We start from the raw sequence: 21,137 nt of genomic DNA, 5'->3' as shown, positions 1-21,137 counted from the left end.
CGGACAATGAGATTCACTTGACAGCTCCAACCGCTGGGACGCCTTTGTTTCCTGTTTTAACCCAGACACACCGGACAGGGACACGACCAAAGACCGCAGACTCCTTGGAGGTGACGGGACCATAATATATAGCTACCAGAAGAATTATAGTATGGGCAAATAATAAGGAAATAAACTGTGGCTGAATTAGACTCCTAGCTGCGACCACAAATCTAAAGTAATGTGTAAAGATCACTCCACTAGCAAAATATATTAAGATAGTCTAGCTTATTTAGATCATTGTATTCTGTCTAATAACTCAAAATGGCAAAGGAGTGGAGCAATAAACTGAGTGATAAAAGCTTGGTTACTTGTTGGAGGTTAAAAGAAAGAAGGAGGAACTGTTGGTGGGATTGGTTAATGCTGCCCATCAACTGTATGCAAGAAAATATGCAGGTAGGTCTAGAGAACTATGATGTAGGTCTAGAAATTATAAAGCTTTAGAAAATATATGGGTAGAGAGATAATATTTGTAGGTAGGATAAGGCTTTGAAAATTGGTCTTGTCTAGAAAAGAATAGGTGGGTCTAGAGAAGAATTTGTAGGTCTAGGGAATATATATGCTTAGCTAATATGTAGGCTTAAAGATTATATAGGCCTAGAAGATGAAAATAAGTGCCTCGCGACCGTCCCCGGTGAAGGTTGGCAATCAGCTGACATTGATTGTGTTGGTCTTCCTCCCGGGCGGTCACAGGTGAAGGGAGGTGTAGACTGCCCTCAGGTGCCACAGGTAACACTAATTAACGTGCCCCTGAGACCTGCCTGACCCTGGGAACGTGTACAGGACGAGGAGGTGAAGTAGAGAAGGTCAGCAAGGTCTTAAGAGGTTAGTGGAAGGTTGTTTTTTTCTTTCCTTTTAAAGTTTTGGTTGTGTGGTGTTAATTTTAAGGCTGTCACGTCACTTTATAAGGTTATCTGTTACTGTAGAGTGTTCTAGTGGATGTTGAAGTGCCTGGTGGTAATTCATGGGTTGGGTGTTGGAAAATAAGGACATGCATAATTTTGTGTGGCATGCGCTGCCCCTCCCACCTCCCCATACGAGTTCAATAATTTTCATTTATTTATAAGTAGAGTATGACATTCCCTGAGGCTAAAATTATATCGTGATGTTTGTAGTAATGTTGTGTGTGGGGGTGTGTGGTCTGCTATTGTTTGGGTAATTCTGGAGTAAAGACTTGCCAGACAAACTAACCAACCCTGGCCATATATCATAACAAAATACACAGTAACGTGGCCCCACCAATGTAACCTAGTACCAGCAAACTAGAAACTTAGCCATGCCATCTCTTAGGCCCTTGAGCCTGTCTTGGTCAAGAACTCACTACCCCAGGACACAGGGCCAGTGTGTTATTCAGGCTACCACAGTTTACTTTCCCCAGGTAACTGTTTATTGATTACCCTGAAAGAGAGGATGAAGAGCTGGGTGGGCTGTGTACCGACTGCCTGGACCTCTGTAATAATAGCTGGGCATGCTTGCGCTGCATTATATAGGTAGAACATTGATAGTTTTTTATTTTTTATTAGCATATATATTTCATTTAGAGTGATGAAAATTGATAACTGGTGATGTAGAGGAGTACCTTCTTCACTGCTCCTCCCTGAGTGTAATAATGCAGAGATGGGTTTGTAGGGAAGTGAAAGTGCACTAAAGGGATGCGCTAGAGTGATTTACGGTCGGATGACAATGAATAAATATAGTTTTAAAGGTTTCAGGGAAAAAACTTGTACAAGCTGTTTGTATGAACTCTCATATAACAGACATGACAAAAGAAAATAAGTGTCAACTGCAGTCTTATATTTATATTTCATTTAGTTTGGAGCTGTAAATCCTGCTACCTGATTATAACTGCCAAACCAGTGTAACTCAGTCACTTCTCACTGAACTTCTTTCATATGGGTTTGTGTGGTGCTGTTATGGAAGCTGTGACTTGACTTAAATCCTCTGGCATTTGAATCTTGACAAGAGAAATTGTCATCCTGAAACCACAATTAGGATACAATCGCAACTGTTGCTGTTTGTCCCAGAGTGGCAGACCAAGAATTCTTATCTGTTCCTCACATGCCGTTCCTAGACTGTGAGGTGATGGCGCCCCTCAACAAGGGTTCTGGGCATAAGAGAGGTTGAAGCCTCGGCCAGTGTACTGAGCGTCAGTCCTCACTTGCACCAGGAAGGGCCCGTTGGTGGACTCTGCCGACAAAGCTAATGTTAATCGCTTCATTGAATAATATTCCCATGAGTTCAATTCAGATGGGTGAAGACCACACAGGAAATAGAATAATAAGAAATGGGCTGAATGTGGAGATGTTTTAGGTTTGAGTATACACTATTTCAAAATGGAGAACAAATTAGTTTACAATTAATATTTCGAAATGTCATCAATCTCAGGAAGTATTTTGAATTTAAGCTTGAAGGCATGCCACCCACAACCCCACCACTCCTTCACCAGAACACAACACTACCACTACCACTCCCCAACCACTCACCAATTGATCCTAGCTAACATAACCTCACCCAACAACCCCCCATCCACACCTCTCAACCCTAACCAAAACCACCTCTCCCCACCTCCACCCCCACAACCACCCACTACCATTCCCCAAGCACTCACCAATTGATCCTAGCTAACATAACCTCACCCAACAACCCCCTATCAACACCTCTCAACCCTAACCAAAACCACCTCTCCCCACCTCCACCTCCACAACCACCCAACCCCAGCTAACTTAATGACCTCCTTATGCACCACCCCCACCCCCACATACCCCCCTTACAATCCTTAACCCCCCACCCTATTATGCTTCTTACCTCCCTTACCTCCCACTCCTTCACCCCTTTCATCCCCCATCCCCTTCCCCAGACCCCCCATTCCCTCACCCCCAATCCTTTCATGCACCACCCCTACCTCAATTCCCCTTCCCCATCATGCTTCACCCCTTCCCCCCAGCCCCCTCCCCTCACCAATGACAGGGCCGTTGTTGGATATTCTGGGTTCCTGAGATCCATCGTTGAGTCTGCCCCCACACAGCCGCGTCCCCGCCATCACCACGTAGTCCCCCCGACATGCCACCACGCCCACCCCCGCCTCCCCCGCAGCCACCGTGGGGATTAGGGTGCCTAGAGGGGGTGTTGAGGAGGAGGGGGGAAAATGAAGGGAGGGAAATGTATGGTTATAGTTTGGATAGGAGATGGGGAGTAGTGTTAGTTTAGGAATGAGGTAAATGTTGTTATTATTATCAGTATTGTAGTAGTAGTAGTAGTAGTAGTAGTAGTGGTAATAGTAGTAGAAGTAGTAGTAATAGTAGTAGTAGTAGTAGTAGTAGTAGTAGTAGTAGTAATAGTAGTAGTAGTAGTAGTAGTAGTAGTTGTAGTAGTAGTAGTAGTAGTAGTAGTAGTCTTTAACTCTACGATTGGGAGTCTTTTCGTTCATCAGTTATATTTATTGTCGTCGTCATCGTTGTCGGTCTTCGTCGTTGTTATTATCACACTTATTATCTTACTTATCGTCATTATCGCTTCATTTGTCATCATTGTCAGGTTAGACTGGGTCATTGTTGTTATCGTAGTTTATGTCCTTATCGCCGCAACAGTCATCATCATCGTTACCCCGTCAGCCACGCACCATTCCTGACGCTGAAGTTCACCATCTGGAAGGTGTTGTCGGCGGTCTTGCTGCCGGCGCTGTAGGTGACGGAGCAGAAGGCGGTTGCGCGGGCTAGGCACACGGCGTAGTTCAGGTTGTTCTGGGGGACGAGAGGGAGGAGGAGGTAGTAGTAGTAGCAGTAATAGTAGTAGTAGGAGGAGGAGGAGGAGGTGCATGAGAAGAAGTAGGAGAAGGAATAATGTGGATGAGGAGTAGTGGAGGAAGAGGAAGGGCAGAAGTAGGAGAGGGAAGAATAGGAGGAGAAAGATTAGGAAGAGATATAGAAGGAAAGGCAGGAGGAATAGGGAAAGGATAATGAGGAATACGAGGTGGAGAAAGAGGAGGGAGAGAAGAGGCAGGCGTAGGAAAGGAGGCATAGAAGGAAAAGCAGGAGGAATAGAGGGAAGATAAGGAAGAATGAAAGGAGGAGGAGGAGGAGGAGGAGCAGAAGCAGGACAGAGATAAATAAGAGGAGATATAGAAGGGAAAGCAGGATAAATATAAGGAAAAACAGAAGAAACAGATGGAAGACAATGAAAGAGAGGAGGAAGCGAAGGAGGAGTGCAAAAGGTTATCAGGTGTCAGGATAGGTGTGTGTACAGGTGTCCCCTAACTCACCAGGTATTGGGAGGCCCCGGTAGGCAGGTAATTGAAGGAGGCGAAGAAGCCCTGCGGTGACGTGTAGTACTGCAGGCAGCCGTCAGGGGGCGCGCGCTCTCCTCCACACTCCACCTCCACACACATACAGACAGAGACCAAAAAGAATTAAGATTAGTTTGCAGAAAAGATCCTCTCCCCCTCCCACACCCTCCTCGCTACCCGTTTTCTATGTGACAACGCCTGAGTGGAACTATAAACTGGTGGCAGCGGTGGGATAGCAAACAGTGGGCTGTCCAGGGTGTATTTCGTGGGCTTGACATAGAAGGTGCCATTGGGTGACATCTACACACACACACACACACACACACACACACACACACACACACACACACACACACACACACACACACTCACCTGGGTCACTTCAATCTCCCAGCGCCGTCTGGGTTCCTCCCCCCGCGTGGTCACCGCCAGCTCCAGAGGCCCAGGGACGCGCCCCACACCCACGTACACTGTGGGGAGGATAGGTAGGGGCGAAAGGATGGAAGAGATATGAGAGGTTGACAGGGAAATACAAGGAGGAAGAAGATATATGGAGGTGATGGGTGTGAAAGGAAGGGAGCCAGATAAGAAGGATACAAAGAGGAGGAGAGAGGCACAAGGCACAGCTAGAATAGATGGAGATAGGAAGGAAAGGAAAAGAAAGGTTGATATGGAGATGCAAGAAGAGGAAGGAGGAAAAGGAAGGCAAGGAGTGAGAGAGGAAGAAAAATGAGGGAAAACGAATATTGAATGGTTGTAGGAACTAAAATAGAGTAAAATATGTAAAAGACACTTGTCATAGAAAACACGTCATTAGAATTAAATATTTTGTACCACACGTTCTTAAATACCACTTAAAGTTACAGGGGGGTGGGTTAAAGTTGGCACGGTGCATGAAAGGTTAAGGGTGCCAGAGTGCCCTTAAGGTGGGTTTGCATACTCACGGTGCTGGCCGCTATTAAAGCCACACAGCGTTGGCACTTTGGCGTTGATGTTCTGTCCAGAGACCTGCAGATAATCCCTGTCGCAGCGGCCGTCACTGGGGGATGCCAACTTCAGGGAGGGAGAGAAAAAAGGAGCAAGTTTTCATTTTTTCTCTTGTGGGTTAGCTTGGGAAAGAAATAAGAAAAAATGAGTACGTTTTCATTGTTTACTCTTTTTTGGGGTTATCTTTTTGTGATTTACCTTTGTGTTTGTATGTTAACTCGTTTTATAGTGTGCATTTCTATCTGTTTCTCTCTGTCTGTCCATCTATCTATCTACTTATCTGTCTCACCTGGAACGTCCGAAGATCTAACCGGATGAAGCAGATTTCTTGGGACAGTTTAGGAACGAGTAACCTGCATGTGGTTCCCCCGCTGAACTGCACAGGCTGGATCCAGTAGGTCATGTTATTGACGGCCTGCCCCTCGCACCCGCGCACGATGGCTGTAGAAGTAGAAGGAGCACCAGTAGTAGTAGTAGTAGTAGCAGTAGTAGTAGTAGTAGTAGTAGTAGTAGTAGTAGTACCAACAGACATGCATACACTTACCAACACAGCATGTAGCAAAGTGGTAGTAGCCCTCCTCACAGGGGAGAGAGGGAGTGCCACCCTCCATGACGCACTCCTCCTTCAGCAGACACACACCCCGGCGTCCCCCCTCACCCACGCACGCCTTGCCGCTCCCCCGTGTCCCCCGCTCCGTCACCCCCAGGAAGCCCTTGAGATATAACACTGGGAGAGAGGGAAGGGGGAAGGTTGAAAGTTTTGCCAATTATAAAGCGATTTTTGTGTGTATGTGTGTCTAATTCCTAATGTACGTACGCAAGGGCTTCCTGAGAGAGTTCCGGCTGTGCGTGGGCGGCGTGGGGAGGTCCAGGCGGGGTGGGGAGTGCTGGTAAGGAGGAGGAGGAGGAGTGGGGCGGGGGCGTAGAAGGGGACGAGACACCCTCCACGGACCCTCCCCTAGTGGTGGTCTCACTCCCCTGCTATTCCTTGGTCTTCTGATGGGCGTGGTGAGGGTGTGGATGTAGTCGTGGTTGTAGGTGTTGGTATGGGCGTTCCTCTCCCCCACCGATACTCTCCTCGCCACCCGTTTTCTATGTGACAAAGCCTGGGTGGAACTATAAACTGGTGGCAGCGGTGGGATAGCAAGGGGCGGGCGGTCCAGGGTGTATTTCGTGGGCTGGGTGGTGGGCGGGGGTCTGTGTGGGTGTGGGTATAGGTATGGGCGCAAAACCTCCCCCTCACATGTCTTCAGCACCGTTAAAATCACGAAAATGAACGATATCTCACTCCGAGGCCACATTTTGAAGAGGGCGACGATGCTAGGCTATTGTAGAGATGTATTTCGTGGTCTGGTTTTTGCCTTTCATTTCCTCACATCGTCACTTTTGTTTTTTCTTGCGTTCGTAGCTCCTTTTTTGTCTCCTATCTTACGCCGCCGTCCGTAGCGAGTAAAAACGTCGAATAAACTCGTACTAAGCCGCTGTATTATAATTTTCCCCCGTATTTTTTTTCACCACTCCCTCACACGGTCCGTTTTGTCCTCCTTTCCGTCTGTAGCGTCCGATCTGCCGTGCTTGCCGTATAAGAATGTCACAGCCACCCCTCGCATCCCTCAATGGAGCCGAGAGAGGGAAAGGAGAAAGCGATATGCATGTGGATGGGTGATTATGTCGTCAACGCGGGATTACGCAAGACCCCCAATGACCGTTTACGTTTTCTCGTTGACACCGATTGAAAGGGTGACTTGCGTGTTTTGTTGCCCTATATAGTTTTAATGTGTTTTAGGTCCATTATATTTGTTTGAAAGGGTAGAGAAGGTGTTTTTAAGGATTGTATGAGGTAAAGTTGTGTTAGGGAACTGTCCAAAGTCTCAGTCTGTTCAGGAAGTGTAGAAGTTCCTGTGCATGGGCGTGACGGGGAGGGTGTGAGGCGTTGCGTGGAGAGAGAGAGAGAGAGAGAGAGAGAGAGAGAGAGAGAGAGAGAGAGAGAGAGAGAGAGAGACTTTTTTTTTAATTAATTCTTCCGTGATTCTTTATTCTTTGTTTTCCTTTATTTCTCTCTCGTTTTTCTTTCATTTTTCTTTATTTCCTATCTTCCTTCCGTCGTTCGTTATCCCATTTATATAGTGCTTCTTTTTTCCTTCCTCTTTTCTTTCCTTTATTCTTCACACCCTTTATTTATTTATTTTTCTTCCTTCCTTCCTTCCTTCCTTCCATCCTTCCTTCCTTCCTTCCTTCCTTCCTTCCTTTCCATCACGTGACAAGAACGAGGTGTGGAAATGAAACTGCTCTTGCACATCTCTCTCTCTCTCTCTCTCTCTCTCTCTCTCTCTCTCTCTCTCTCTCTCTCTCTCTCTCTCTCTCATTTGTCTAGTCTTCTTCAAGCACGTCCTTTACTAATCGAGAGAGGAGAGATATGACGAGAGGAGGAGGAGGAGGAGGAGGAAGAATGAGTAAAGAGGAGAAGGAGGAGTAAGGAGGAAGGGCAGGTGGGTGAGGATTAATGAGGGGGAGAATGTGATGGAGGAGGTGACGGCTGCGTATGTGCTTGTAAGGTAATGTGAGTGTATGATTTGTGGTGTGACGGAGATGAACACTGAGGCCACGGGTAGTTTAGACGTGTGCATGCTCCCAACCTTACCTTTTAACCTTACCTAATATCACCTTGTCTCGTATCTCAGTTAATTGTTACTTTATAATTATATCTTCTCGTTTTTATTCATCTTTTTAACTTGAATAATTTGTACAGCATATATATATTTCCTTGTTTTTATTCATCTTTACTTGTCATATATAAAACATTCTCTCCTCTCTTTGTACAGCATATATATATTTCCTTGTTTTTATTCATCTTTACTTGTCATATATAAAACATTCTCTCCTCTCTTTGTACATAAGAACATAAGATTTCCTTGTATTTATTCATCTTTGACTTAAGCTCAGTGTATCTAACCCCACCTAATATCGCTGTCCATGAATTTATCTAGTCTATTTTTGAATGTGACAATTGTATTGCCACTCACCACATGACTGCTAAGCCTATTCCACTCATCCACCACCCTGTTAGTAAACCAATTTTTGCCTATGTCCCTGTTGAATCTGAATTTATCCAGTTTAAACCCATTACTTCGTGTCCTACCCGGTTCTCTTACCAACAAAACCTTATGAATGTCTCCCTTATTAAAGCCCTTCATCCATTTATAAACCTCGATCATGTCTCCACGCACCCTTCGCCTTTCTAGAGAATGCAAGTTTAACTGTTTGAGTCTTTCCTCTGTGGCAAGTTCTCAACCCTGAATCATCTTAGTCATCCTCCTCTCGATTCTAACATTTTGATATCCATTCTATAGTAAGGTGACCAGAACTGAACGCATAGTCAAGATGAGGTCTAACTAATGCTAAATATAGTTTGAGGAAGACTGGGGCTTCTGTTGTTACGCTCCTTGAAATAAATCCCAGTACCCTATTAGCTCGATTTCTAGCTTGAATGCATTGTGCCCTTGGACGGAGATCAGAGCTAAGACCCTAAATATTTCCTTGCACCCAGACCTGCTTATTTTTGTCATTTAGCAATAGTTATGTGAGGTGTTTGTTCCTACACTCAGAATACTGCACTTCCCTACATTGAACTCCATCTGCCATTTATCCGCCCAGTCATACAATCTGTTGAGTTCACCTTGGAGAATACTAGCGTCCTGATCCGACTCAATTACTCTACCGATCTTGGTAGACCTTGATCTTACCCTACTTACATCCCTTTTCTTCTTTCCTCTTTTCCTTCCTTTCTTACCTACCTTCTTTCCTCTCTTCACCTTCCCTTTTTCCTTCCTTACTCTTATCCTCTTTTCTTTTCTTCATTTTTAAAACATTTGTAACTCTTTATTACCATTGTTTTCTTTAATTTTCTTTACTTCGTTTATTTTTCCTTGTTTTATTTATTTTCCTTACTTGTTATATTAAATCATTCCCTCGTGTCCCCTTTCTCTTTTCTGAAACACTTGTAACAATCAAATTTTCTCGTTTTTATTTATTTTTCTTACTTAACATACCGTATTTTCCTCATTTTTAGTATTTTCCCTACTTGTTATACCTAAATCATTCCCTCAGCCCGTCTTTCTCTTTTCTCAAAAACTTGTAACAATGAACTTCTCCCGCTTTTAATAATTTAGCTTACTGAACATAACATATTTTCCTTGTTTAAACCCATTCTCTTTACCTGTCATTTCTAAAGCACTCGTTCATGTCACTTTTGTCACTTCTCAAACAGTTGCAACATAATGAATTTCCCTTCGCATCATTATTCATTTTCTTTGCCTCGTCATATCTAAAATCATTCGCTCACGTCACCTTCCTCATTTCTGAAACACATGCCAAACTTCAGGTATTTTCCTCTAATCAATTTTACCTGTCACGTCTGTCTTCTAACTCATTCTTATTCTTCCTCTTATGTTGTTATTATTATTATTATTATTATTATTATTATTATTATTATTATTATTATTATTATTATTATCATTTGTCTTATTATTTTGTCGAGTTTTCAGTCTATTCCTTATCCTTTTGTCTTCTTCTTCTTCTTCTTCTCTTTTTGTCAACCTTCTGTCTTTTTCTTCTTTTTCTTCTTCTTCATCTTCTTTTCCTTCTTATTGTCTGTCTTTTTTCATCGAGTCTTCAGGTTATTCACTCAATCCTTCACTCTTTTTCTGCACTTTTTATCCATCTACTTCCATCTCTCATTATTTTATCGACTTTCAGTCTATTTCCTTTTCCGTTTCCTTTAGTCGCCCTTCCATCCTCCCTTTCGTCCTTACCTTCCACCCCTTTCTATTCGCCTTCTTTATCTCCTTTCTTACTCTTCCTCCTCCTCTTCGTTTCTTACTTGCCTCCCTTCCTTCCTTTCCTTCCTTTCCTCTCTCTTCTCATTCCGTTTTTTCCTTCCTTACTCCTCCTCCTCCTCTTCCTCATTTCCATTCTTCCTTCCTTTCCTTTCCTTATCATCCTCTTCATTTCTCTCTTCCTCTTTCCTTACCCTCCTCCCTTCACCCATCCCTCCACCTTTTCATCCATTTAGTTCGTCCCTTCCATAGATTGCCTTCGCGCCCCTCAAAGCCTCGGTGGTGTTCTTGCATGAGGAGGAAAAAATAGACCCCCCTCACATCACGTTCTTTGACTGCGTGCCATCTAGCGGTGATATACGGCACTACGCAGACGTATATATGAGAGAGGAATTTGTCTGATCTTTCCCTCTTCCCTGCTTTATTATATTCTCTTTCTCGCTATTGACCTTTTCCTTACTCTTCTTCCTTCTCCTCTTCTCTCTTTCCTTATCTTTCTTCTCTCTTCACCTTCCTTTTCTTCTTCGTTAGCCTTCCTTCTCATTCTCTTCATTTTTTCTTCCTTTCTTTTTCTCCTTAACCTTCCTCCTTGTCCTCTTTCGTCCCTGTTTTCCTCCCTTCTTCCTGTCTACCTCCTTTCTCTGGCTTTTTTGTTCACCTCTCCTTTCTCCTCTTTCTCTTCTTTTTTTCCTTTCTTCCTTACCCTTCCTACTCTTTTCCTCCTCCTCTTCTTTCTTTCTTCTTTTCCTCCTTACTTTCCTATCTACCTTTTTTCTCGTCTCTCTTTCTTCACCTTCTCTTTCACCTTCCTTCCTCTTCCCCTTCTTCCCCATTTCTTTCCGCCCTTCACTATTGGCCTTTCCTTCCACCATCTTTCTCCTCCACTTTTCTTTCTTCCCTCCTCCTCTCTACCTCCCTATCTACCTTCTCTCTCTCCACCTCCTTCGCCAGAGCACCTGTCAGACTCTTCCTCCATCATCAAAAAGCTCATCTTCCTCTCCCTCCTCTCCTTCTTCTCTCCCTCTTCTTCCTCTCGTTTGCTGGTGACACAATCCTTTGGCATGCTTTAGGGGACATGTGAAGGAGGAGGAGGAGGAAGGTGCAGGTGTTGGGAGAAAGAGGAAGAAGAGGGGAAAGGGAGAGCAGCTGTGTATATAGGTAAGGGGAAGAAAGGGCAGGTAAGGGGAGGAAGCAAACAGGTGAGACTGTATGAAAGGGAAAATTTATACAGGTGTGTTGAGGAAGGGAAAGAGAAAGGAAAATGGTGTACAGGTATAGGAAAGGAAGGGGAACAAGGGGACATCTGTGTTAGGGGAAATAGGTGAAAGAAATACAGGTGTGAAGGGAGGGGAATAGGCTAACAGGTGAAAGGGGAGAGGTAGGAAAGGAGGAAGAAGGAAAGGTATAGAAAACAGATAGATAAAAAGATTTGTATAGGTAAAGAGAAGAGGTAGGAAAAGGAAGGAGAAGGAAAGGGTAAAAGGGGGAGATAGGTAAATAGGCTTGTAAGGGAGGGGGAGAGGTGGGAAACGGAGAAGGAAAGGTGTAGGAAACATAGGTAACTAGGCTTGTAGGTAAAGGGAGGAGAAGGAAAGGGTAAAAGGGGGAGATAGGTAAATAGGCTTGTAAGGGAGGGGGAGAGGTGGGAAATGAGAAGGAAAGGTATAGGAAACAGATAGGTAAAAAGACTTGTAAGTAAAGGGAATGGTAGGGAATGGAAGGGATGGCAGGAAAGGGGAGGAGAAGGAAAGGGTAAAAGGGACAGATAGGTAAATAGGCTTGTAAGGAAGGGGAAGAGGTGGAAGGAAAGGAAGAAGAAAAGAAGGTAAAAGAATGAGCGAAAATAAAAGTGTGTGAAAGTAAGTATGAGAATATGAAGAAAAGAAGAAAGGTGACTACAATGACTGAATAAGAAGGTACGGCAAAGAGAAAAAAGGTGTTTAGAAGATAGGGAGAAATATGAGGAGGTATGTATGGGAGAGAAAGAAGGGGGAGTGATGAGGAAGGGGGGGGGAGTTGACAGGTGGTGCGGTGCTAGGGGGTGGGGGGAGGGGGGGTTAGTGGCACCATGGGAGGGCAAGGTAAATTCTGGCACTGTTCTGGCAAGACTTTGTAGTGCCAAGAACGTGTGTTGGTTTTTATTATATTATTTCTCTCTCTCTCTCTCTCTCTCTCTCTCTCTCTCTCTCTCTCTCTCTCTCTCTCTCTCTCTCTCTCTCTCTCTCTCTCATTTGGCACTCTCGCAAGGAGGTATTGTGTCAAGTGTCAGATGTAGGTCGTGGGTCACGCATGGTGGTGGTGGTGGTGATGGTGGTGGTGGTGGTGATGATGGTAGTAATAATGTTGGTGGTGGTGGTGATTGTTTTTGGTCTTCGTGGTAGTGGTGGTGGCGGTGATGATGATGATGATGATGGTAGTAATAATGTTGTTGTTGTTGGTGGTGGTGGTGATGATGATGATGGTGGTAGTGATAATGTTGGTGGTGGTGGTGATTGTTTTTGGTCTTCGTGGTGGTGGTGGTGGTGGTGGTGAGTTATGCATTCATACACAATTTACTCAGATAAGAGAGAGAGAGAGAGAGAGAGAGAGAGAGAGGAGACAAACACACTTGCCAAATTTCTTTACAACTTTTTGGGAGGCAAGGGATGTTCTACTTATTTTAGTGGAGAAGAGGAAGAGAGAAAAGAGGGAGTAACAAGGAGGAAGGGAAGAGGAGGAGGAGGAGGAGGAGGGGGAGGAGGAGGAAGAGAAAGAGAGAGAAAAGACAAGCGTGTAAAGGACGAAAAGGAGAAGAGAGAGAGAGAGAGAGAGAGAGAGAGAGAGAGCACCGTCCCATCATTATTACGTGAAGGAAAGTGAAAGTCGATTGCAGTCAGAAAGGTATGATTCTCTCTCTCTCTCTCTCTCTCTCTCTCTCTCTCTCTCTCTCTCTCTCTCTCTCGTTACATCACCAGTGTGTGTCTTGGCTGGTAGTACAGTGGTGTATGGTGGTGTGATGTTACTGCCTCAACACCACCATCACCCCCACCACTAATAAAAACTACTACTAATACTACTACTACTTCTATTGATGATGATGATGAAGAAGTTGAAGTCGTCGATCATTCATTCACTTGGTTGTTGCTATCATACGAGAGAGAGAGAGAGAGAGAGAGAGAGAGAGAGATGGTGGTAGTGGTGGTGGTGGTGAAGATGCTGAAGACGAGGGAAAGAAGAGCATAAGGAGGAGGAGGGGGAGGAGGGTGACCAGTGTATCTGAAATAGCCTCCTGGCCTTCCCCACATTGTATCTCTCTCTCTCTCTCTCTCTCTCTCTCTCTCTCTCTCTCTCTCTTACTGTACGTCCTTCGTGGAAAAAAGCCAAAGAAAGAAATGAGAGAGAGAGAGAGAGAGAGAGAGAAAATGACGGCCCTGCTCTTCCTATATTAAATTTAGAAGCGTTATGCGTCATGGGTAAGAGAGAGAGAGAGAGAGAGAGAGAGAGAGAGAGAGAGAGAGAGAGAGAGAGAAATCACGACCACTAACTCAACCTCTTCTCCAGCAGATTAGAGGAAGATGGGAGGAGAGCAAAGCAGAGTGGACGCAGGTGGAGGAGGAGGTGGAGGAGCATCATCATCAACAGCATCAGGTGGAAGAGGGGTGGAAGGGGGGGTGGAGGGGGCCAGGAGAGGGTCGGACAATAGGCCTACCTCCACCTCTCCACGCCCCTCCATTTCCTCCGATGCGGATCTTCCTTATATCTCCTACACCGTGAACCGACCCATTGGAGGTAAGTGGAGGAGGAGGAGGAGGAGGGAAGTGGAACGCGCGTAGGAGGAAGAGTGGAAGAGAGAGCGGAGTGAATTTTGGTGTTGTTCAGTAAGAGAGAGAGAGAGAGAGAGAGAGAGAGAGAGTGTGGGAGAGGGAGAGAGAGAGAATTTTTACTTTTAAGGTGGAATTTATTGTTTTACTACTACTTTTACTCCTTTTCTCCTCCTCCTCCTCCTCCTCCTATTACTACTACTACTACTACTACTACTACCACCACCACTACTATTACTACTACTACTACTACTATTACTATTTTTTTAACTACCCAATTAACATTACAAACATTCCTACGCCATTGGCCATCTGCTGTCCACCACCACCATCACCACCACTATAAAAATACACATCCACGTCACACTACAACCACCACTACCACCACAAACATTTCCTCTGCAATACTGTCACCACCATTTCAGCTACCACTACCACTAACGACAAAAAACAATTTCCTGAAGGCCTGCCCCACACGCCTGTCAACTCCTGCCCATTCCAGTTCTATCCAAATCCCTTATGCAAGAGTTAACCGGCATCTTCACTCTTTCATCCCTTTCGCTGGTAAACTCTGGAACTGCTTTCTTTCGTTCGTATTGCTTCCTGCCCACGACTTGAACTTTTTCCTAGGGGAGGATCAAGACTTCTCTATTGGAAATTAATCTTTCTTTGGCCACTCGTCCAAACTTCTTTTTCTTGGAACATTGCTTAGCGGACTTTTTTGTTTGTTTGTTTGTTTGCTGTTATTGTTGTCCTTGAGCTGCGTCCATTGTTATAAAAAAAGAACAACAGCAGAAGTAATGTTAACACCACTAGTGCCAAAACATCACCACCATCACCACCACCACCACCAACAGCACCTCCTCCTCACTCATTCTCTAACTCCAAAACATCATCACTACCACCACCATCACCACCAACACCACTACGGAAACACCACCACCACCACCCAAGCCAAACATCACCACCACCACCACCTTCTCACCCATCCTCCTTATCTCTATCTCTTTCTCTCCTCCAAACTCCTCCTTACCTCTGTCTCTCTCTCCATCAAACTCCTCTTATCTCTGTCTCCTTCTCTCCCCCGTACTCTTCCTTATCTCTCTCTTTCTCTCTTCCCCCAGACTCCCCCAAGCACACCTCGAGGGGCCTCCGGGGGCTGCGTGGGGGCGGGGGGTCGCCACGGAGGAGCCGCTACCCGCGCAACACCCACGCCCACACCCGCCCGCAGGAGGTGGTGGTGGTGCGCGAGGCTGCCACCTCCACCACCACTCTGGACCCCGAGCTCGCCAGGCTGCAGGTGTGTGTGTGTGTGTGTGTGTGTGTGTGTGTGTGTAGTAATTTTGTTGTATTATTATTGTTTTTTTATGTTGATTTAATTGCTTACTCTCATTTTTCTTTCGTGTTGCTATTTTGGTAGTAGTAATAGTAGTAGTAGTAGTAGTAGTAGTAGTAGTAGTTTATTTTTACAGCTTACTTTTTTATATATATTCATCCGTGTTCTTATTTATTTCTTATTCATTTCCTATTTATTTTTATTTGTTTATTTATTTATGTATTTATGTCGAGTTTCCATGCCGCTTAGCCCCCCATCCCCCATTCTCTCTCTCTCTCTCTCTCTCTCTCTCTCTCTCTCTCTCTCTCTCTCTCTCTCTCTCTCTCTCTCTCTCTCTCTCTCTCTCTCTCTCTCTCTCTCTCTCACCGGGTACTTCTCCTTATCCTTCTTATCAGTGGGTCGAAGAGGGTCCTATCTCCCCTCACCACCAGATGGCTCCCCTGGGCACTCCCCTTAGCTGTAGTGCCACGCCGAGGGGAGGGGAAGGAAGGGGAGAGGAGGAGAAAAGGGTAATGGGTGAAGGGATAGAAGGGGAATGAAAAAGAAAAAGTGAGGGGAGGGGAGAGAAGAAAGGAGGGGAGATGAAGGGAGAAGAGAGGAAGAGGGGAAAAGGAGGGGAGTGGATGTGGGAGAGGGGAAAGAAGGGGAGTGAAAGAAGGGAAAGGAGGAAAGTGAAAGAGGTGAAGGAAGGAGAGTGGACGAGGGAATGGGAGAGGGGAAAGAATGGAAGGAGAAGAGGGGAAAGGAGGGAAGGAGAAGGATAGAGAGGAGGGGAATTAAAAGGAGAAGAGAAGTAAAGGGAGGAGGGGGAGAAGGGAAAGGGAAAGCGAGAGAAGATAGAAGAGGGGAAATAAGGGAAAGAAGAGAGGGTAAGTGAAGGGAGGAGGAGAGGGGAAGAGGGAAGGGAAGAAGGTATGCTAAATGAGAATGGGGTTAGTTTGTTGGTCAAGAGGTGGCATATTTCTCTCTCTGTCTCTCTCTCTCTCTCTCTCTCTCTCTCTCTCTCTCTCTCTCTCTCTCTCTCTCTCTTTTATTTTTCAACCGTTTCTTTCTCCTTCCTTTCTTCCAACTATGTGTGTGTGTGTGTGTGTGTTGTTTTGGTCCTGTGTTTGTTTGTGTTTTTATTTCTGTTTCGTTATTTGTCTAGTTATCTCTCTCTCTCTCTCTCTCTCTCTCTCTCTCTCTCTCTCTCTCTCTCTCTCTCTCTCTCTCTCTCTCTCTCTCTCTCTCTCTCTCTCTCATATATATTTTTGACCTTTCCCTTCCTTCCTTCTCGTTACCATCACCAGTTTTCTTCCTTTCTTTTTCTATCTATCTATCTATCTTTCTATATCTCATCCAATCTTTAACCTTTTCCTTTTTTCCTAGTCACCACATTAATCTTCCTTTTTTCTCTATTTCCTATCTATCTATTCTTCATACACTCTTGGTAACTCTCTCTTCTTTCCTCTACATCATCATCATCATCCTCTCTCTCTTTTTCAATCAATCTATCTGTCTATGTCATACAAACTTAACTTTTTCTTCCTCCTCTTCCCCCTCTTCACCGCCATCACCACGACCTCTTCCGAACTTTTTTTCTTCCTCCTCTTCCTCCTCTTCACCGCCATCATCGTCACGACCTATTCCCATCTTTTTTCTTCTCCCTCTTCCTCCTTTTCACCGCCATCATCACCACGACCTCTCCCGAACTTTTTTTCTTCCTCCTCTTCCTCCTCTTCACCGCCATCATCGTCACGACCTCTTCCCAGCTTTTTCTTCTTCCTCTTCCTCCTCTTCACCGCCATCATCGTCACGACCTCTTCCCATCTTTTTTCTTCTTCCTCTTCCTCCTCTTCACCGCCATCATCGTCACGACCTCTTCCCATCTTTTTCTTCTTCCTCTTCCTCCTCTTCACCGCCATCATCGTCTCGACCTCTTCCCAACTTTTTTCTTCCTCCTCTTCCTCCTCTTCACCGCCATCATCACCACGACCTCTTCCCCACACAGCCCATCCCACTTTTTTCTTCCTCCTCTTCCTCCTCTTCACCGCCATCATCACCACGACCTCTTCCCCACACAGTCCATCCCACTTTTTTCTTCCTCCTCTTCCTCACCCACAACCTCTTCCCCAAACAGTCCATCCCTACCTTTCTGCCGATCATGCGCGGGGCCCTAACTGCGCCCTCTGCACGAGACCCCGAGGTACTGGAGCGCCTGGACATGGGGGCGATGATCGAGCTATGCCGGCGCTACCAATGCCACCTACACCTCGCCGCCTCCACCACCACGCAGACCCAGGACGCCATCGTCACTAGGATCCGTGAGGTCGAGTCTGGGCTAAGTTCCGCCGTGTCCAGTCTCACGGAGCGGCAGAAGAGCTTCGCTAGGTACGCGGAGAGGCTTGGGCAGGTGAATGAGATCAGCCACGCCCTCTCCAGATGTCACGCGTCGCTGAATCTGATCCTGGAGAGCTTGGATGCCCTCAACACGGCTCTCCCTATCAATGAGCGGCTGGAACCTTTTGTCTGGACCACCGGCTGATGGGAGGAGGAAGGGGAGGAAGAAGGGAAAGGGGAGATTGGGAAAGAATAGGGTTGAAGTACTTTATTCCCTTCTTCTTATGTCCTTCGTCTGTATTACTGGCTGATTGGATAAGTGAGGATAAGGGGAGTGGGAGGAAGGGGGAGAGGGAAGATAAAGATGGGGAGGGAATGGGAGGAAGGGGGAGAGGGAAGATAAAGATGGGGAGGGAATGGGACGTGTGAGAAGGGGAAAGGTAGGAAGGAAAGAGGGAAAGGTAAAGATAAAGAGAGAATTAGATGAATGAAGGGTAGGATAGGAAGGGGAAGAATGGAAGAAGGAAGGGAAAGAAAAGAGAATGGAACGGATAATGGGTAAGGGTGAGGGGAGGAAGGAAAGAAGGAAGGTAAAGATGAGAGAATGGGAGGGTGAAAGGAAAGGGAAGGAGAGGGTAGGAGTAAAGGGTAGGGATAGGGAAAAAAAGGAAGAGGAGAGGCAGAGATTAGGAGAGAACAAAATCGAAGTACTATATTCCGTTCTCTCTATCTTGGCGAAATAGTCCCGCCCACGTCGCCTCAGCATCCACCAATCACGTGCAGCCTTAGTCAGAGAGGGGGCGTGGCTTGCTGGTGGACTGGCCAATGAGAACGCTTACTGGGAAAGGGGGAGGAGCTTATCTGACAGGGTATAGCGAACAGTGTAGTTAAAAGAGATGATATTAGTGAAAGAAGGAAGGGAAGGATGAGAGAGAGAGAGAGAGAGAGAGAGAGTTACTGGATCTATTCCTGTGTAAATTGCTGTACAGTGTGTGTGTGTGTGTGTGTGTGTGTGTGTGTGTGTGTGTGTGTGTGAATATTTACGTCGCTGTCTTCTGTATATTTCGTCTTCTCTGTAATAAGTGATAAATAAAATAAAGTTAATCGCAAACACTTAATCATTTGCCATTTACTTATTATTATTATTATTATTATTATTATTATTATTATTATTATTATTATTATTATTATTGATGGTGGTGGTGGTCGTGATGTTAGTGATGGAAGTATTAGTATGTCAATGATAGTAGTAACAGGAGTAGTTGTAGTAGTAGTAGTAGTGGTAGTAGTAGTAGTAGTAGTCAGAAATATAGTGTACAGTTTCCTCTATAATTTCTCTCCATTTCTTAGCAAACATTCTTTCTACCCTTCTTCCCTCCTCCTCCTCCTCCTCCTCCTCCTCCTCCTCCTCCTCCCCGGCTTGTGTCGCGACTCGGAAAGGAGGAAGAGGGAAAAATGAATAAAAAAAATGACAGATACTTGAGCCCAGACATTCTTGGCGACGGTGAGAGAGAGAGAGAGAGAGAGAGAGAGAGAGAGAGAGAGAGAGAGAGAGAGAGGATCACCCTAGCTTTTCCTGTTCTACTTCATTTTTTTTTCTTTTCCTTTTCTTTTTTTTTCATCCGCTCTCATTCTCAAATCCCACTTTTTTTCCCTTCTTTTCCTTTGTCTCACCTTTCTTCCATTTCCCCTCTTCTCTCTTTCTCCCTTGCCTTCCCATCACTTTCTTCCCCTCTCCTCCCATCTCCCCTCTTCTAACGCCTCTTTCTCCCATGCCTTCCCATCACTTTCTTCCCCTTTCCTCCCTTATCTGAACCTTCATCCTTCACTCTTTGTCTCCCCCTTTCCTTCTCCTTCCCCTGTGTCCTTTCCTTGGTCCCCTTTTTCTTTTCCTTCCCTCTTCCTTTTCCCTATCTTCCTTTCCTTTCCCCCTCCATTCTCTTCTTTCTTTCCTCTCCATTTCCCTCTATCCTTTCCCTCCTCCTTTTCACTCCATTCTCCTCTTCCTTTCCATTCCATTCCCCACTCCTGTCCTTCCCTTATTCCCCTCTTTCTTTCCCCTCTTCCTTTCTCATCACACGTTCCTTCTACTGACGCCTCCATCTGTTAATTATATTCTACCTTGTCTATTTACCTGTGGCCTTAGGAACGATATTTTTACTTTTTTTTTTTTTTTTTTTTTCGTCCTGTGTTGGTTCTTGGAGTTTTCATTGTGCTGTTTTTTTTCCACCATGTTTTACGCTCTCCGTTGTGTTGTTGTTTTCTTCCTATTTTTATGTTATGCGCCCTTGCCAGACCTATTTTCGGTTGCATTGTTGTTGTTTTTACCATGAAGCTGAGATTAAATAAAAACAAGAAAAAAAATGCTAAAGTGAGTGGTCAGCATGCCGGCGCCACGTCCAGGAGGGCCAGGGTTCGCATCCCGCCCGCCGCCACAAGCAGGGATTTTCAAGTCACCCCTGAGTGGCTGAAAACTATAAGGGGAAAGGGAATGAAGGATGGGGAAGTAAGGGAGAGGAAAGAGAGGAATGGGAAAGGAAGGGAAGGGAAAGGGAAGGGAAGGGAGGAAGGCGAGACGTGGGAAGGGGAAGGGAAATGAAGGATGGGGAAGTAAGGGAGAGGAAAGGGAGGAATGGGAAAGGGAGGGAAGGGAAAGGAAAGGGAAGGGAAGGGAAGGGAAAGGAAAGGAAAGGGAAGGGGAGGAAGGCGAGATGTGGGAAGGGGAAGGGAAATGAAGGATGGGGAAGTAAGGGAGAGGAAGGGGAAAAGGGAGGGAACGGAAAGGGAGGGTAAGAAGGAAGACTACCCACATGCCGTCCCGAAGACCACCTATCAACCCGGACTCTAGATATCAAAAATGAGTTCCGGGGGGCAGCATGAGTCAAGCAAGATGGCGCCACTATAAACACTTGCCTGCGCCACAACGGACTGGGGCTAACCATCAGGCCCCACCAAGAAAGCCCACCGGCGCCAATAGGCAAAATTATAATAAAAAAATGAATGAGAAAAGAAAAAAAGGTGAAAAAAGTTAAGGAATGAAGAGAAAAAGGCGATAAAGATGAAATATCGTTACCGTACCGAATCTGAGACTGTCCTCGAGGCAGTACTGTTTTTAATGTGTCGTGACGCGGGGAGGAGACTGCCAAGGGGGTGCTCTCTCTCTCTCTCTCTCTCTCTCTCTCTCTCTCTCTCTCTCTCTCTCTCTCTCTCTCTCTCTCTTCTCTTCTCTTCTCTTCTCTCTCTCTCTCTCGTCCTAAATATTTTCTTTCCTCTCTTTTCACATATTTTTTTCTTATTCCTTTTAGTTACAATGTGCGAAGATTTGAGTAAGAATAGAATATAGTTTTTAATTCTCTCTCTCTCTCTCTCTCTCTCTCTCTCTCTCTCTCTCTCTCTCTCTCTCTCTCTCTCTCTCTCTCTCTTCGGAAAATGGCTAGAAAAGACGTCGAGAAAGGAGTAAGACTGGCTAGAATTAGGTGAAGGTCTGAGAGAGAGAGAGAGAGAGAGAGAGAGAGAGAGAGAGAGGAACTTGAAAATGG

The 21,137-nt window shown here is 45.4% G+C and overlaps 2 protein-coding genes across 4 annotated transcripts; one reads left to right on the top strand and one right to left on the bottom strand.

Moving 5' to 3' along the window:
* Nucleotides 1–675: 675 nt before the first annotated feature.
* LOC127004943 (BLOC-1-related complex subunit 5-like) lies at nucleotides 676–18,703 on the top strand. 2 transcript variants are annotated; one of them, XM_050873244.1, is made up of 4 exons: nucleotides 676–864; nucleotides 13,684–13,911; nucleotides 15,068–15,243; nucleotides 17,399–18,703. In XM_050873244.1, the coding sequence occupies exons 2-4, from the start codon at nucleotides 13,698–13,700 to the stop codon at nucleotides 17,801–17,803; spliced, it is 795 nt and encodes a 264-aa protein (XP_050729201.1). In that variant the 5' UTR covers nucleotides 676–864; nucleotides 13,684–13,697; the 3' UTR covers nucleotides 17,804–18,703. The 2 variants fall into 2 exon arrangements, with proteins under 2 accessions (XP_050729201.1, XP_050729203.1); XM_050873246.1 differs by having other exon boundaries at nucleotides 677–864; nucleotides 13,687–13,911.
* On the bottom strand, nucleotides 877–7,575 carry LOC127004942 (uncharacterized). Of its 2 annotated transcripts, XM_050873242.1 has the most exons (8): nucleotides 5,853–7,575; nucleotides 5,598–5,749; nucleotides 5,266–5,374; nucleotides 4,694–4,791; nucleotides 4,298–4,411; nucleotides 3,659–3,779; nucleotides 2,998–3,153; nucleotides 877–2,226 (listed from the first exon to the last, which is right to left on the bottom strand). In XM_050873242.1, the coding sequence occupies exons 1-8, from the start codon at nucleotides 5,917–5,919 to the stop codon at nucleotides 2,132–2,134; spliced, it is 912 nt and encodes a 303-aa protein (XP_050729199.1). In that variant the 5' UTR covers nucleotides 5,920–7,575; the 3' UTR covers nucleotides 877–2,131. The 2 variants fall into 2 exon arrangements, with proteins under 2 accessions (XP_050729199.1, XP_050729200.1); XM_050873243.1 differs by lacking the exon at nucleotides 2,998–3,153.
* Nucleotides 18,704–21,137: the final 2,434 nt, after the last annotated feature.

This window comes from Eriocheir sinensis, chromosome 29 (genome assembly GCF_024679095.1).
Source record: "Eriocheir sinensis breed Jianghai 21 chromosome 29, ASM2467909v1, whole genome shotgun sequence".
NCBI lineage: Eukaryota > Metazoa > Arthropoda > Malacostraca > Decapoda > Varunidae > Eriocheir > Eriocheir sinensis.
Note: the sequence above shows the minus strand (reverse complement) of the source record. Positions and strands in the feature narration are given on the sequence as shown.

Excerpts from the sequence above, each read along its gene's own strand:
- LOC127004942 (XM_050873242.1), bottom strand. The coding sequence starts at position 5,919 with ATGGAGGGTGGCACTCCCTCTCTCCCCTGTGAGGAGGGCTACTACCAC. Across the intron at positions 5,750-5,852 it reads CTTTGCTACATGCTGTGTTG|CCATCGTGCGCGGGTGCGAG; the intron begins GTAAGTGTATGC and ends CTACTTCTACAG. Across the intron at positions 3,154-3,658 it reads GAACTTCAGCGTCAGGAATG|GCACCCTAATCCCCACGGTG; the intron begins GTGCGTGGCTGA and ends CACCCCCTCTAG.
- LOC127004943 (XM_050873244.1), top strand. The coding sequence starts at position 13,698 with ATGGGAGGAGAGCAAAGCAGAGTGGACGCAGGTGGAGGAGGAGGTGGA. Across the intron at positions 13,912-15,067 it reads CGTGAACCGACCCATTGGAG|ACTCCCCCAAGCACACCTCG; the intron begins GTAAGTGGAGGA and ends CTCTTCCCCCAG. Across the intron at positions 15,244-17,398 it reads CCGAGCTCGCCAGGCTGCAG|TCCATCCCTACCTTTCTGCC; the intron begins GTGTGTGTGTGT and ends TTCCCCAAACAG.